The 14,184-nt window shown below is 34.0% G+C and overlaps 2 protein-coding genes across 2 annotated transcripts; both read left to right on the top strand.

The window, feature by feature from the left end:
- Positions 1-1,659: 1,659 nt before the first annotated feature.
- Positions 1,660-2,592, top strand: LOC119254281 (olfactory receptor 4P4-like). Its single transcript, XM_037521397.1, has one exon. The coding sequence runs from the start codon at positions 1,660-1,662 to the stop codon at positions 2,590-2,592; it is 933 nt and encodes a 310-aa protein (XP_037377294.1).
- A 6,994-nt stretch (positions 2,593-9,586) lies between these two features.
- On the top strand, positions 9,587-10,519 carry LOC119254462 (olfactory receptor 4P4-like). The gene has a single exon (XM_037521563.1). The coding sequence runs from the start codon at positions 9,587-9,589 to the stop codon at positions 10,517-10,519; it is 933 nt and encodes a 310-aa protein (XP_037377460.1).
- Positions 10,520-14,184: the final 3,665 nt, after the last annotated feature.

Raw genomic sequence — 14,184 nt, 5'->3', positions numbered from 1 at the left:
TCCATAGTTCTTCCCACACATCAATACCCCAAAAGACCAGTTATCTGGTATGCCATTAACATACAGTTCTTTTAAACTCAGATGAATTTTTAAATATCTACGATTGCTATCTTCCAGATTCCCTTCTGTTATGCCTCCAGCTCTCATGCATGAGTTGTAATCCCAAAGTGAAGAAAAGTGAAGATTTTTATCTTCTCATAACCGCAGAATAATTTTCAATACTGAGACATTTCTAAGATTCTATTATCTGAATCCCGTGTATTTAAAATGTGAGAGTTAGATGATTGGCTATCATATAAGTAGTTCATTGTCCTCTTACATAATAATTATCAACAAATCAATTTGTTTTATGTAAATAAATATATCAAAAATTAACATTTCCAAAATATAGACAAAGAATATCAGTTTCAATCAGTAGAAGATAAGTTAATGATCCCCACTTTCTAAATCATGAATACTTTTTTGAGATGCCAGTAATGGCTGAACATTATGTGACTGCTAATTGTTGCATGAAGGATATAGGTAGCAGATAGTGATACAAAGTTAGAACAAGTTAAAATTTCCACTTCATTAATTTAAAGTTTCAAATCATAATTTAAATAAGACTACCTATCCCCCTGTATTTACCAGTTTTTATATGCCATATTTGTAACCTATTTCCACCTAAATATCAGCAGGACTATAACTGACCCAGACAATGAATTAATGAATCCCTACCTAGATAATTTTTGAATAATCTCTAATAAAACATTTTATTTTTTTTAGTAAACATATGGGGTTGCCAAATTGACTGTGGCTTTAAGATCCAGGCTGAGGTAGGAGTTATGTTATATTTTGCAAATTTTTATTTAGTTATAACTCCAATACATATCACTTGTATCAACTGACCTCAGAGTTTGTCCACAAGTTACCTTCAATAGGATCTCCTTTTATTAACATTCATTCTTTGGATGGCAGTAAAACCTTAAATGTCTGGCAAAAGTCAATATTTATACAAGTAATATAAACCTGGTATTTAACAATTTTATGTTTCCTTGACCACAGACACTAAACATTTTCAAAACTATATTTTATACAAGCATGTTTAAAACATGAAATATAAACATGAAATATGAAAGTATTTGCAGATCATTTCCCAAAATGTTCATCTTGTCTTGATAATTTTTCTTTGCCTTGAGATTTTTCCATCATTCTTTTTAAAGCAACCATGATTATCAATTGAAATAAAGTGACACATTGAAAATATTTCATCATATGCAAAGAAGACTGCTCTATTCAACTTAAATTACAGCAGTCAAGCTGAGTGTTTGAAAACATATACCAGGGAATTTGTTGATAATTTTAAATGAGGAGAAATATGCAAGTATATTTTAAGTTATTTAGACTAAATAGTATAGTCTATCATAATAAACTCTTGCTATCAAATGATATTTAAATTATAGCATGATAAAAATTTTCTAAAATTACTGATGAGCTAAATATATAATAAAAGCATCTTAGTCTAATAAATCAGGCTTAATTTTTATTATGACACCATCCAGTTCATACAACATTTCAGAATATCTATGATGTTGTGTTCATACTGTCATACTGTTCAAATTTCTGTTTTATTTATTTCAGATCTATAAATAATTTGTGGATAAGATACAAAAAATGAAAATGGAAAGCCGGAGAAACATCTCAGAATTCATTCTTCTAGGACTTTCTGATAACAAAAACATACAAATATTTTGCTTTGTGCTCTTCTTATTTTGTTATATTGCCCTGTTGGCAGGTAATCTTCTGATATTTGTCTCTGTTCGATGCAGTCCTCTTTTTGACCAACCAATGTACTATTTCCTCATCCACCTGTCATCCATGGACATCTGCTACACCTCCACTGTTACTCCCAAGTTAATTGGTGACCTGCTGGTGGAAAAAAAGACCATCTCCTATGGCAGCTGCATGTTGCAGGTCTTTACCATGCACTTCTTTGGGGGTGTTGAAATCTTCATTCTTACCTCAATGGCTTATGATCGCTATGTTGCCATCTGCAAACCTCTCCACTACATGATTATCATGAACAGGACAAGATGCAATCTCCTGGTCTTAGCAGCTTGGGTGGGTGGAGCTGTCCATTCCTTTCCTCTCTTTATCATGGCAGTCATTTTGCCCTTCTGTGGGCCTAATGAAATTGATCACTATTTTTGTGATATTTTTCCATTGTTAAAAGTTGCCTGTGCTGACACCTATATCATTGGTGTCCTTGTGATTGCATTTTCAGGTTTGATTGCCTTACTTACCTTTGTTGTTTTATTTCTTTCTTATGGCATTATACTTTTCACGCTAAGACATCAGTCTGCGGAAGGAAGGCGCAAAGCCCTCTCTACCTGTTGGTCTCATATCACTGTGGTTGCCTTATTCTTTGGTCCTGCAATCTTCATCTACCTTAGACCTCCTACTACATTCCCTGAGGACAAAATTTTTGCAATATTTTACACCAACATTGCTCCTATGTTCAATCCCTTAATCTATACACTGAGAAATGCAGAGATGAAAAACACCATGAGGAAACTTTGGTGTCAAACATTATTTTTCAAAGGAAGCACATAATTTATAATGAAGAAATTATTGGGTAAACAATTTAGTGAATACAAAGAGTAGATGTGAATGATAAAATTAGGAAAACTCTCTTAAAATACTCTACTAGTATGTATCATGAATAGAATAAATGAAGAAATTGGCCTACTATATCAAAAAAGAAATAGTCCGTTTCTAAGCTTTGCATACCCAAATGATTGTTGATTTTGTGGAGTACTAAGATGAATATATATATCATTTATGAAGTAAGATAATGATGTCTTGATAATGATATCTTGATAATGAAAAGTAAGATAATGATATCTTGATCAGTGAGTATAAAAGAATATATGTTATGATAATTAAATTTAAACATTTGGTTTAGTGTCATAATACATAGTGTTCACATATGGTGCTAAATGGAAGTTGAAATAGGAATTAAAGTAGGAATTTTAACATTTTTTTTAAAGACTTATTTTTATACAAGAATTGCGGTATAGGCCAGCGATGCCAGGGTTGAGAGGGCTCACCAGAGACAGAGCCGGGAACAGAACAGGCAGATGGACCGAAGTACACTGCTGAGAGCAGCGGGCGAGACAGGAGAGGTCTGTCCCACCATGTGGGTTTCTCCCTGGCCGGCCAGGAATCGAACTTGTGCTGCAGTGGCTGCAGATTGCTTCATAGGTTGCGTCTTAACCCCTGCGCCACCAGGGAGGCCCAGGAAAGTTAACATTTGATAGAATATTATCATATATTTCTCCCTAGTGTCCTCAGAAATCAGCTGTGTTACAAAGAAACATTAGGGTAGAATCTATTTGAATGCAGGTAAATGCTCCTGACATTACTTTGAAATAAATTATATGAGCTAATGATGACAGAGTGAGAATCTATAATTCAGGATGCTGAATAAACATATTGTAACTCAATAACATTTCTTATAAGTCTAAGGGTCTGTTTAATAAAATGTGTCTACCACCCCTTCTGATTAAAATTTAAAAGTAAATTGATGGTGACTAAATTCAGACATAACACATATTTAACTACAATCAAAATCTAGCAAAACATGTTCTAAGAACACATGAAAATACATTTTGGAACTGAAATGCATATCACAAAATAAAAGCTGCCAATATGCACCAGCTAACTAATCTTTGATGTAAAATACATGATTTGCAGAAAATGCAAAGCATGGGAGAGAGTAAACTGACCAGTGAACATCACAGGTTGGACATAGAGGGTAGTAGGGATGAATTGGAGGAAAGCAGAGGGTTTTTAGGACAATGAAACTTTTGCTATTACTACATTTTGGATACTGTTAATATATAGGGTAAAACCCATACATTGTATAATACCTAAAGTAAACCCTAATGTAATCTATGAACTTGCCTAATAGTTGTGTGTCATTGTGGACACACATTAATAAAGACCCCACTCTGGGAGGTTGTACCTGTATGGCGGCAGTGGGTATATGGAAATCTCTGTCCATTCACTCCCTTTTTCTATGGACTTCAAACTACTCTGAAAATAAAGTTTATTAAATAAAAAATATTTTGTGACATAGCATACTGTTTTGTGACTATTATAAAGCAGAGGCATCAGAGAAATTTCTCTGGAGAAACCAGAAAGAAATGTTAGAAAAAGATTTTTGTGCATGCCTAGTAGGATTGGAACTAAGATTTTTTTAATTAAATTGCAAAGACCACAGCAGAGGAAAGACTAGAGTGATTTTGTGAAAAGCGACACAGTTAAAATTCTGAAAGTGTTTTGGAATATGTACATAGAGTGGAAGAGTTACAATCATTCTGGAGACATGATAAAAATAATGTTAAAGAGCAGTGAACATAATGAGGGAAATACAATTATGCAGAAATATTATAGCAAAGAGGATGAACCTCTTTGCTAATAAAAAGACAAAATCATCATATTTAGACATATGTGTTGAAAAACCATCACAATATATCTGCCAGTCTAAAGCCTGAAAGACAATGTGTTGAAAACAAGCATTTTGCTCCTAGAATATTTATATTGGTTATTGCATAGGAAAATAATTCTTAACTTTTCAATGGGCTCATAGTATACAGACTCAAGTAATTTTGTTGAAGAAAATGAAAAGGGGTTGGCAAGAATTCGACATAAGACCTGCTTGCTTTATTTGGATGCTGATTTCATATCTAGATCAGCATTAGTTGTGCATTAGTAACAAAGAAGTAATTGTGAAACTCCCAAATTTGAGTGAATCTCAATGCGACTATCAGGGAGAAATTAAACCCAGCTATCTCTCATTCCCTACAATGACTTTCTCTTTTAAATACTTTATTTACTTTAGAGTGATTTTAGGTTTACCTGAAATAAAAGAGGATTGTTTTCTCAGCAATGGTATTGAGCATTCATGTTTAAATCACATAAACATAAAACAATAATATTATGTTTTATTTATATATTATTCCTTATACAGATTTAATTTAAAAATCTTAGATATATATGTAAATGCAAAAGTATAAAGCATTTAATGCAATTTATATGACTTTTGTGGTCTTAGATTTGTAAAAGAGATTTTAAATACAGTACAAGTAGTGGTTCAAAAATAATATAAGTTGTACTTTATCAATGTTAAACTTTTTACAGCAGAATAAGCAATATAACAAAGATCAATAATGATTTATCTTGATCTATAAGTCCCTAAGGGATCTAGACAGTATTTGTGCAGGAAGCAGTAAAGACATGAGCAGTAACTCTTTCTGTGACCTGCCACAGGCTAACTGAGCCAACTTTAGCAACCCAGGCTTTGATGTGAAAGTGAGCATCCAGTAAACACAGGCTTTGATCTCCTCAATGGGGAAATACTAGAAACTTTATTTTTACTATATATTATGAAACTTTCAATCTAGAAGGAAACATTAAACTTAAAAGGACCCATTTTTGAAGAAAGCACAATGAACTTTAGTAGGGGATTTATGGGTGATTTTGAGGTGGGTGCAGTAACTGGTGATATCAGATAGAGAGATCTTAATTTTATCTCAATTTAAAAAAAATCAATTATTTAAAAATTCAAAAAGTATACAAAACAGAGAAGATATACCTGTTTTGTTATATCTGTTGCTTACTGGATATTGAAGCTAGGTATTTAACCTCTTAAGCCTCCTGTGTTTTTGTTTGTACAATAGAGCTACTAATATATCTATATAAACATTGTTACTTACAGTAAATAATGTGATGAACTTAAATAACCCAATACTCTCTCAATACATTATGATGATAATGGTGATTATTTTGTTCTACAGTTTGAGCTGAACTAGATTAGATACTATAAATTTGATTTCCTGGTGTTCCAAAGGCAAAAGAAAAACTTTGTCTGGATTGCATATATTTATAGAGGGACAACTCTTTATTCCTTTGTGTTCTCTTTACCTCCCATTCCCCAAGCATAAATTTCAATAATGCTAATCCCTAGCTATGAGTAAACACATAAATTTAAAATGTAGGCCATAGACTTTATTGAATTAAATATTTTACATGCAGAGTATCTTGATAGTACTCCACACTTGGATGAAAGGATCCATTTAGGTTCTCTTGAGCTACCTCATCTCAAATTTCTGAAAGATGATCTAATATGATTGTATACTACATGGTTCTCCTCCTTCATCAATGAGTTGGAAGAGCACAGTCATCCAAGTTTCTTGAACTTCTCCTTCTGACTAGACTTATTGGGCTCCTGAGACTGGTGTGTGGGACAGGTTAGACAAGTGTGGAAGGTAATCATCCAGGGGAGCCAGGGACTTTACCGTGGAGAGCAGTTGAACAATATTTGCCCAGAATGCATTCAAGAGTTGAGTACATTGAAGATATAAATACTTTGAGATTTCCAAGACTATTAATTGTTTATTTTTGCACTCTAGTTTATATTCTGCTCTTCTGAATCACATTTTATCAGAGACATAAAATAGATGATCACTTGAACTTAAGCTTAAGTTGTGTAGTCTTGAAAGAATTTGAAAATACTTTTGTTTAAATTTTATTCTGAACAAGAGTTGTGCTATATATGGAGTGAAAATTCCTGCTCTCCTATCCTAAGGGATGAAGATGCACTTCACTTTGTATGTATGATACTTTTTGTTAATGTTTGAGATCACCTTCTTTATAAATTATGAAAATTTTAGGATATGTTGAGATTTCCAAGTTATTTTCAGAGAATTAATTTGGATGTGGGTGAATTGTTGTTTTTTAAAGTGCACTTTAATCCATATTTTGGTAAGGGAACAAATAGTTAATAGTAAGTGTCTGAGGTATAAGTGCATCATAATGGAAACCGGAACTGACCTGACCATCACTCAGATTGATGGTCAGTGAATTAGCCATGTTGCCTTAATATGGGGAGTGTCCCCCAGGCATGTTATAGACTTATTACATCATCTTTTATTAGTCTATATATCTCTTCACAGTTAGCAAATTTTCTGTCAGCACATAATAATTTGATATGTACAAAAATGTTTTAGCATTCTTTAGTTTTAATTGTTCATTATTCCCTAGTAAAACTCCAGTAAGAACAATAGTATGAACAGAATATTTTCATGCTAGTAGTAAGTTATGTCCCAACCTTGTTATAGGTACTTCTAAGTATTGCCATTAAAAAATAGTCCACTTTACACTTAAACATCTATAAGAATGAAGATGTTGCTGTAGTTCAAAACATCTGCCATCCTAGAGTAGATGAGTTACATCTGAATCAATGAAGGTAAGTTTATAGCATGGTGCATTCTCCATGGTACACTAAGAAAATCTTGCAATATGTGGGGGCAACTTTGATTCAAATATAAGAGCTTCTATTTATATACAGATAGTGTAACCCAAATACATGTATAATTTTTATTCAATACTACCAAGGAAAGTATAGTTCTGTTGTACAAAAAATATCAAGCTTTGATAAGTGCTTTAAGAAATGCCTTAAGGTAAATAATCTATCAACCAACTAACAGGTTTACACAGTCAGAACACTGAAATTGAAATTTGTCTAATCAGTGATTAAATACAAGGTATAAATAGTTCTTCTTTATTTTTCCATTAAACCTGATTGTCTTATGTGTATGACAATTTCTGTAGCTGTTTTAAATGCTCTCAAGGAGGAAAGACCATGGTGGAAAACAACTGTTTTGAGCCACATATGTTCCCGGGTATTTCCCATTATTTCATGCATTCCTCATTAAATGTCTGCATCACTTACAGATATCTTCATTGTGTAGTGCTTTGTGTAACTAATGGAAAATTATTGGAAGTGTTTTAGAATCAGAAAAATAAAAATACTATTTATATTAGGCACTCCATAGTTCTTCCCACACATAAATACCCCAAAAGACCAATTGTGTGGTTCCCCATATATTACAAGATCTTTTCTACTCAGATGAAGTTTCAAATAATCATAATTTCTGTCCTACAGACACCCTTCTGCTCTCCTGCCAGCTTTCACACATGAGTTGTAGCCCCAAATTGAGGAAGAATAAAGATATTTGTCTTCTCACTATCACAATGTATACTTTTTAACCCTCAGAAATTGCTGATTCTTTTATCTGAATCTCTCATATTAAAGTGAGAGATTTAATGGATTGCTACCACATAAGTAGTACACATCCACATATATAATTATCAGCAAATCAATCTTTTTTATCTAAATAAATAAGTCTAAAGTTAACATTTCCACAATATAGACAAAGAACATATAAATGAAATGAATGCTTCCCACCTTCTAAATCTTTTCATATTTTTGGAGATACTTTTAACTGCTGAATGTTCTGTTACTGCCAATTGTTACATAAGGATATAGAAAGCTGAATGTGATACAAAATAAGAACAAGTTAAAGATTTTGCATGTCCTCCAATATTTACCATTGTTTTAAATGCCATATTTGTCAGCTACTTCTACCTAAATAGCCAGACTATAAATAACACAGAGAATGAATTCATGAATCAATAACTAGATGATTTTTAAATAACCTGTTATAAAGCATTGGGTTTTTTTTAGCAAGCATGGTGGTCAGAAATTGACTGTTGCTTTATATCCAGTCTAAGGGGAGGTATGTTACTTTTTGCAAACACATTGTACAGATAATTCCTTGGCAGTGTTCTGTCATCATTTTGTACTGTCTTAAAATATGCTTTATATACATAGGTAGAAATCCATGAATTTTACATTCACTTATAACTGCAACAAATATCCCCTGAATGAACTGACCTCAGAGTTTGTCCACAAGTTACCTTTATTGACATGCATTCTTTGGATTGTTGTAAAACCTGAAATACCTGGCAAAATTCATGACATTTACACCATTAATATAAACCTGGGATTTAAAAATTTTATGTTTCCTTCACCACAGACACACTAACATTGACAAGAGTATATTTTATACAAAATGTATTTAGGACATAAAATATGTAATAATGATATGAATATATTTGCTGATCATTTCCTATTTTTTTTCTTTTCTTGAAATTTTTCTTTGTGTTGATAGTTTTCAATCATTCTTTCTAATATAACAGCAATTATTACAACTTATTATGACTCCTTGACAATATTTGATCACAATGCAAAGAATACTATGCTCTATCCATATTAAAGTTCAGCAGTTCAATCAGGATTTAAAACATTTATTAGGGAATTGTGCTAATAATTGTAAAGGAGGAATAATATGCAAACTTTTTAAAGTTATTTAGACTAAATGATATAATGTATAGTAATAAACACTTTTGCTATGAAATGATACTTAAATATTTTTAAATATTAGTATTATTGAGTAAAAAGATACATATCATCTCATTATATCATTATAAAAGTTTTCAGAAGTAGACTTATGAGAAAAACATAATGTAAAAGCATCTTGACCAATGAATCAAGCTTTACTATTATTAAGACAAAATTCATGTTTTTCTGCATTTCATAAATTTATATTATTGTGTTCATATTTTCATTTTTCAGCAAATTTCTGTTTTATTTATTTTAGGTATGTAACTCATTTGTACATAACATACAAAAATCAAAATGGAAAGCCGGAGAAATATCTCAGAATTCATTCTTCTAGGACTTTCTTATAACAAGAACATACAAATATTTTGTTTTGTGTTCTTCTTATTCTGCTATGTTACCTTGTTGGCAGGTAATCTTCTGATCCTTGCCTCTGTTAGATGCAGTCCTCTTTTTGACCAACCAATGTACTATTTCCTCATCCACTTGGCCACCATGGACATCTGCTACACCTCCACTGTTACTCCTAAGTTAATTGGTGACCTGCTGGTGGAAAGAAAGACCATCTCCTATGGTAGCTGCATGTTGCAGGTCTTTACAATGCATTTCTTTGGGGGCATTGAAATCTTCATTCTCACCGCCATGGCTTATGATCGTTATGTTGCCATCTGTAAACCTCTCCACTATATGATTATCATGAACAGGACAAGATGTGATCTCCTGGTCTTAGGTGCTTGGGTGGGTGGAGCTGTCCATTCCTTTCCTCTCTTTATCATGGCAGTCATTTTGCCCTTCTGTGGTCCTAATGAAATTGATCATTATTTTTGTGATGTTTTTCCTTTGTTAAAAGTTGCCTGTACTGACACCTACCTCACTGGTATCCTTGTCATCACCTTCTCAGGTATTCTTTCCTTAGTTATCTTTGTTGTCTTATTTCTTTCCTATGGTGTTATATTATTCACATTAAGAAAGCAGTCTGCTGAGGGAAGACGCAAAGCCCTCTCCACCTGTTGGTCTCATATCACTGTGGTTGCCTTCTTCTTTGCACCTGCAATCTTTATCTACCTTAGACCTCCCACTACATTTCCTGAGGACAAAATATTTGCACTATTTTACACCATTGTTGCCCCTATGTTCAATCCCTTAATTTATACCCTGAGAAATGCAGAGATGAAAAACACCATGAGGAAACTGTGGTGTCAAATATTACTATTCAAAAGAAGCACATAACTAAATGAGGAAGAAATTTATTGGATAAACAACTTAGTGAAGGAAAAAGAGTGGGTGTGAATGATAAAACTAGGAAAACTTTCTTAAACTTCCTATTTTAATATGTATCATGAATAAAATAAATGACTACAATAACAAATAAGAAATAATCAGGGCCTTGCCGGTTGCGCAGCGGGTGGTGCACTGCTCTATGAAGCTGTGTGCAACCTCTGCAGTGTGAAAATCGATTCCCTGCTGGCCAGGGAGAAACCACATGGTGCAGCAGACCTCTCCTGTTGCACACGCTGCTCCCCTTAGCAGTGCCTTTGGTCCGTCTGCCTGTTCTGTTCCCCACTCTGTCTCTGGTGAATCCTCTCACCCTCCCGCTCATCTGGCCTGTACCCTGGTTCTTGTATAAATAAATAAATATTCTAAAAAAGAAATAATCAAATTCTAAAGCTTCCATACCAAAATTAATTGTAGTTGTATTTGTTGAAGAGTAGGATGATATATGTAGGGTTGTATCAACAAAAAACATTTGTTTTTTATTTTTTATTTTTTTTTAAGATTTATTTATACAAGATCCAGAGTACAGGCCAGATGCTTGGGAGGATGAGAGGATTCACCAGGACAGAGTGAGGAACAGAACAGGCTGACTGACTGAAATACACTGCTGAGGGGAGCAGTGGGTGTGACAGGAGAGGTCTGCCTCACCATGTGGGACCCTCGCTGGCATCTGGGATTGAACTGGCACTGCAGAAGCTGCAGACAGCTTCACAGCGTTGCGCTCAACCGCCTGCTTCACCAGGGGAGGCCCTCAGCAAAAAACATTTACTGAAGAAAATAAGCTAATGCTATCTAGATCTGTGAGTTGAATAGAATATATATTATGATAAACTAAATTAAACCTTTTGGATTAGTGTGATAATACATAGCTTTCACATTTGGTGCTAATGGGGGAGTTGAAATTGAAATTAAAATAATAAATTTAAAATCTGATAGAAAATTGTCATATATTCATCTCTAGTGTTTTCAGAAATCAGCTGTGTTGCAAAGAATTATTAGGTAGAATCTATTTAAATGCAGGTCAATGTTCCTGACATTACTTCGAAATAAATAATATCAGCTAGTGATAAGAGAATCAATATGCAGTATGCTGAATCAAACTTATTTCAACACAAATCTGTTAAAGAGATTTAATAAAATCTCTTTTAAGTTTAAGGATCTGTTTAATAAAATATGTTTACCATACCTTCTGATTAAAATTTTAAAGTAAATTGATGGTGACTAGATCGAGATCTAACACACATCTACATTCAAAATCTAGCAAAACATGTTCTAAGGACTCATGAAAACACATGTTGGAACTGAAATGCATATTAAAAAATAAAAGCTGTTATTCTGCAGAGGCTATCTATTCTATGATATAAATTACATGATTTCTGGAAAATGCAAGAGAGAGTAATTGATCAGTAATGCCAGGGTTGGGTGGAGAGATGGCAGGGATGAATTGGAAGAACAGAGAGTATTTTTAGGACAGTGATTCTCTGCGTATTACTACAGGTTGGATTCTGTTACTATGTATGATAAAACCCATAGATTGTATAACACTTAAAGTAAACCCTCTTGTAATCTATGAACTTTCCTAATAGTGGTACATCAGTGTGAATACAGTGTATTTTAATAAATGTCCCACTCTGGAGGGGCAGAGTGGGTATATGGAAATCTCTGTTCTTTTCACTTTCTTTTTCTATGAACATGTATCTACTCTGAAAATAAATATTTTGTGGCACAGCATACTCTTTTGTGACTATAATGAAGCAGAGACATCAGAGAAATTCTTCTGAGGAAACCAGATGGAAATGTTAGGAAAAGATTTTTGTTCCCCTTAAATTAAATAGCAAAAAATATGACAGAGAAGGGACTGGATAAAGTGATTTTATGAAAGTATTATAAATAATTGCTGGAAGATATTTGGAATATGTACATGCAATGGAACAGTTACGATCATTTTGGAGACATGGCAAAAGAATGTTAAAGAGAAGCAATCATAATGAGGGAAATATAACTATGTAGAAATATTATAGCAAAGAGGAATTGAACTGTAGTAATTAATAATATAGGGAGAAAATCATCATGAAATTTAAATATGTGTTAGGCCTCCCTGGTGGCGCAAGTGGTTAAGACTCAACCTATGAAGCTATCCACTGCCACTGCAGCATGAGTTCGATCCCCAGCCAGGGAGCTAACCATGTGGCGCAGCAGACCTCTCCTGACTCCCCGCTGCTCCCCTCAGCAATGTATTTCAGTCAATCTGCTTGTTCTGTTCCCCATTCTGTCTCTGGTGAATCCTCTCACCTCCCCACCTCTGGCCTGTACCCCAGTTCTTGTATGCATAAACAAATAAATCTTTAAATGTATGTGTTGAAAAACCATTACAAAATACTTGTCAATGTAAAGACTGAAAGACAATATGTCGAAATAAGCATTTTGCTCCTTGGAAATTTATATTGCTTATGATATGGAAAACAAATATTTGCTTTTAATGGGCTAAAAGGTATATATGTAAATGCAAACTATGAAACAATTATTTGAAATATATATGACATTGTGGTCTTAGATTTGTAAAAATGTTTTAAATATGATACAAACAGTGCGGTTAAAAATAAAATAAGGTCAACCTGGTGCCCTAGGTTAAAGCTCAGTGCTACCGGGCCTCCGGGCTGGCACAGGCGGTTGAGCGCTGCATTGTGTAGCTGTCTGCAGCCTTTGCAATGTGGGTTTGATTCTGGCCGGCAGGCAAGAATCCCACATGGTGAAGCAAACCTCTCCTGTTACACCTGCTGCTCCCCTCAGCAGTGTACTTCAGTAGATCTGCCTGTTTTGTTCCCTGCTCTGTCTCTGGTGAATCTTCTGACCCTCTCACACATTTGGCTTGTACCCTGGTTCTAGTATAAAAATAAATAAATCTTAAAAAACAAAACTCAGCGCTACCACCTCCATGGCCCACCTGGACACCCTGATTTCATCCCTGGCAAGAGCCGACCCACCTGGTACAGCAGACTACTGCTGTTATGCCCTCTGCTCCCCTTAGCAGTATTTTTCAGTAAATCTACCTGTTCTGCTCCCCACTCTGTCTCTGGTGAATCCTCTCATCTCCCACATCTCTGGCCCCAGTTCTTCTAAGCAAACATAAATAAATCAAATATTTAAAAATAAGCTGTACTTTATCAATGTTAAAGTTTTTCAGCAGATTAAGTAATATAAGAAAGATCAATTATGATTTATCTTAATTTATATGTCCCTAAGGGTGTCTAGAGTGTGACAGGCAGGAAGCAGAAAGGCATTAGCAGTTAGCTCCTTCTGTGACCTGACACAAGCTAACTGAGCCAAGTATAGCAACCTGGGCCATAATGTGGAAGTGAACGTCCATTAAACAAGGGCTTTTGATCTCAATGCTGAAATGCTAGAAACTTCATTTTTACTCAGTGTTACTAAACTCTCAATCTAGAGGGGGGCATTAAGCTTAAAAATATCCATTTTGAAGAAAGCATAATGGCCAAAGATAGGGGACTATGGGCGATTTTGAGGTCGGTGTATTAAGTGGTGATACCTGATGGGAAGATCCTAATGTTATCTCAATTTAAAAAATCAATTACTTATAAAAATTTGTAAAAGTATCAAAA

Source organism: Talpa occidentalis, unplaced genomic scaffold (genome assembly GCF_014898055.3).
Source record: "Talpa occidentalis isolate TD23 unplaced genomic scaffold, MPIMG_talOcc4v2.1 talOcc4.3, whole genome shotgun sequence".
Lineage (NCBI taxonomy): Eukaryota > Metazoa > Chordata > Mammalia > Eulipotyphla > Talpidae > Talpa > Talpa occidentalis.
The sequence above is the reverse complement of the archived record's forward strand: the minus strand, read 5'-3'. Positions and strand labels throughout refer to the sequence as shown.

Bases quoted from the DNA above. Each gene is read 5' to 3' on its own strand.
- LOC119254281 (XM_037521397.1), top strand. From the start codon at position 1,660: ATGGAAAGCCGGAGAAACATCTCAGAATTCATTCTTCTAGGACTTTCT.
- LOC119254462 (XM_037521563.1), top strand. From the start codon at position 9,587: ATGGAAAGCCGGAGAAATATCTCAGAATTCATTCTTCTAGGACTTTCT.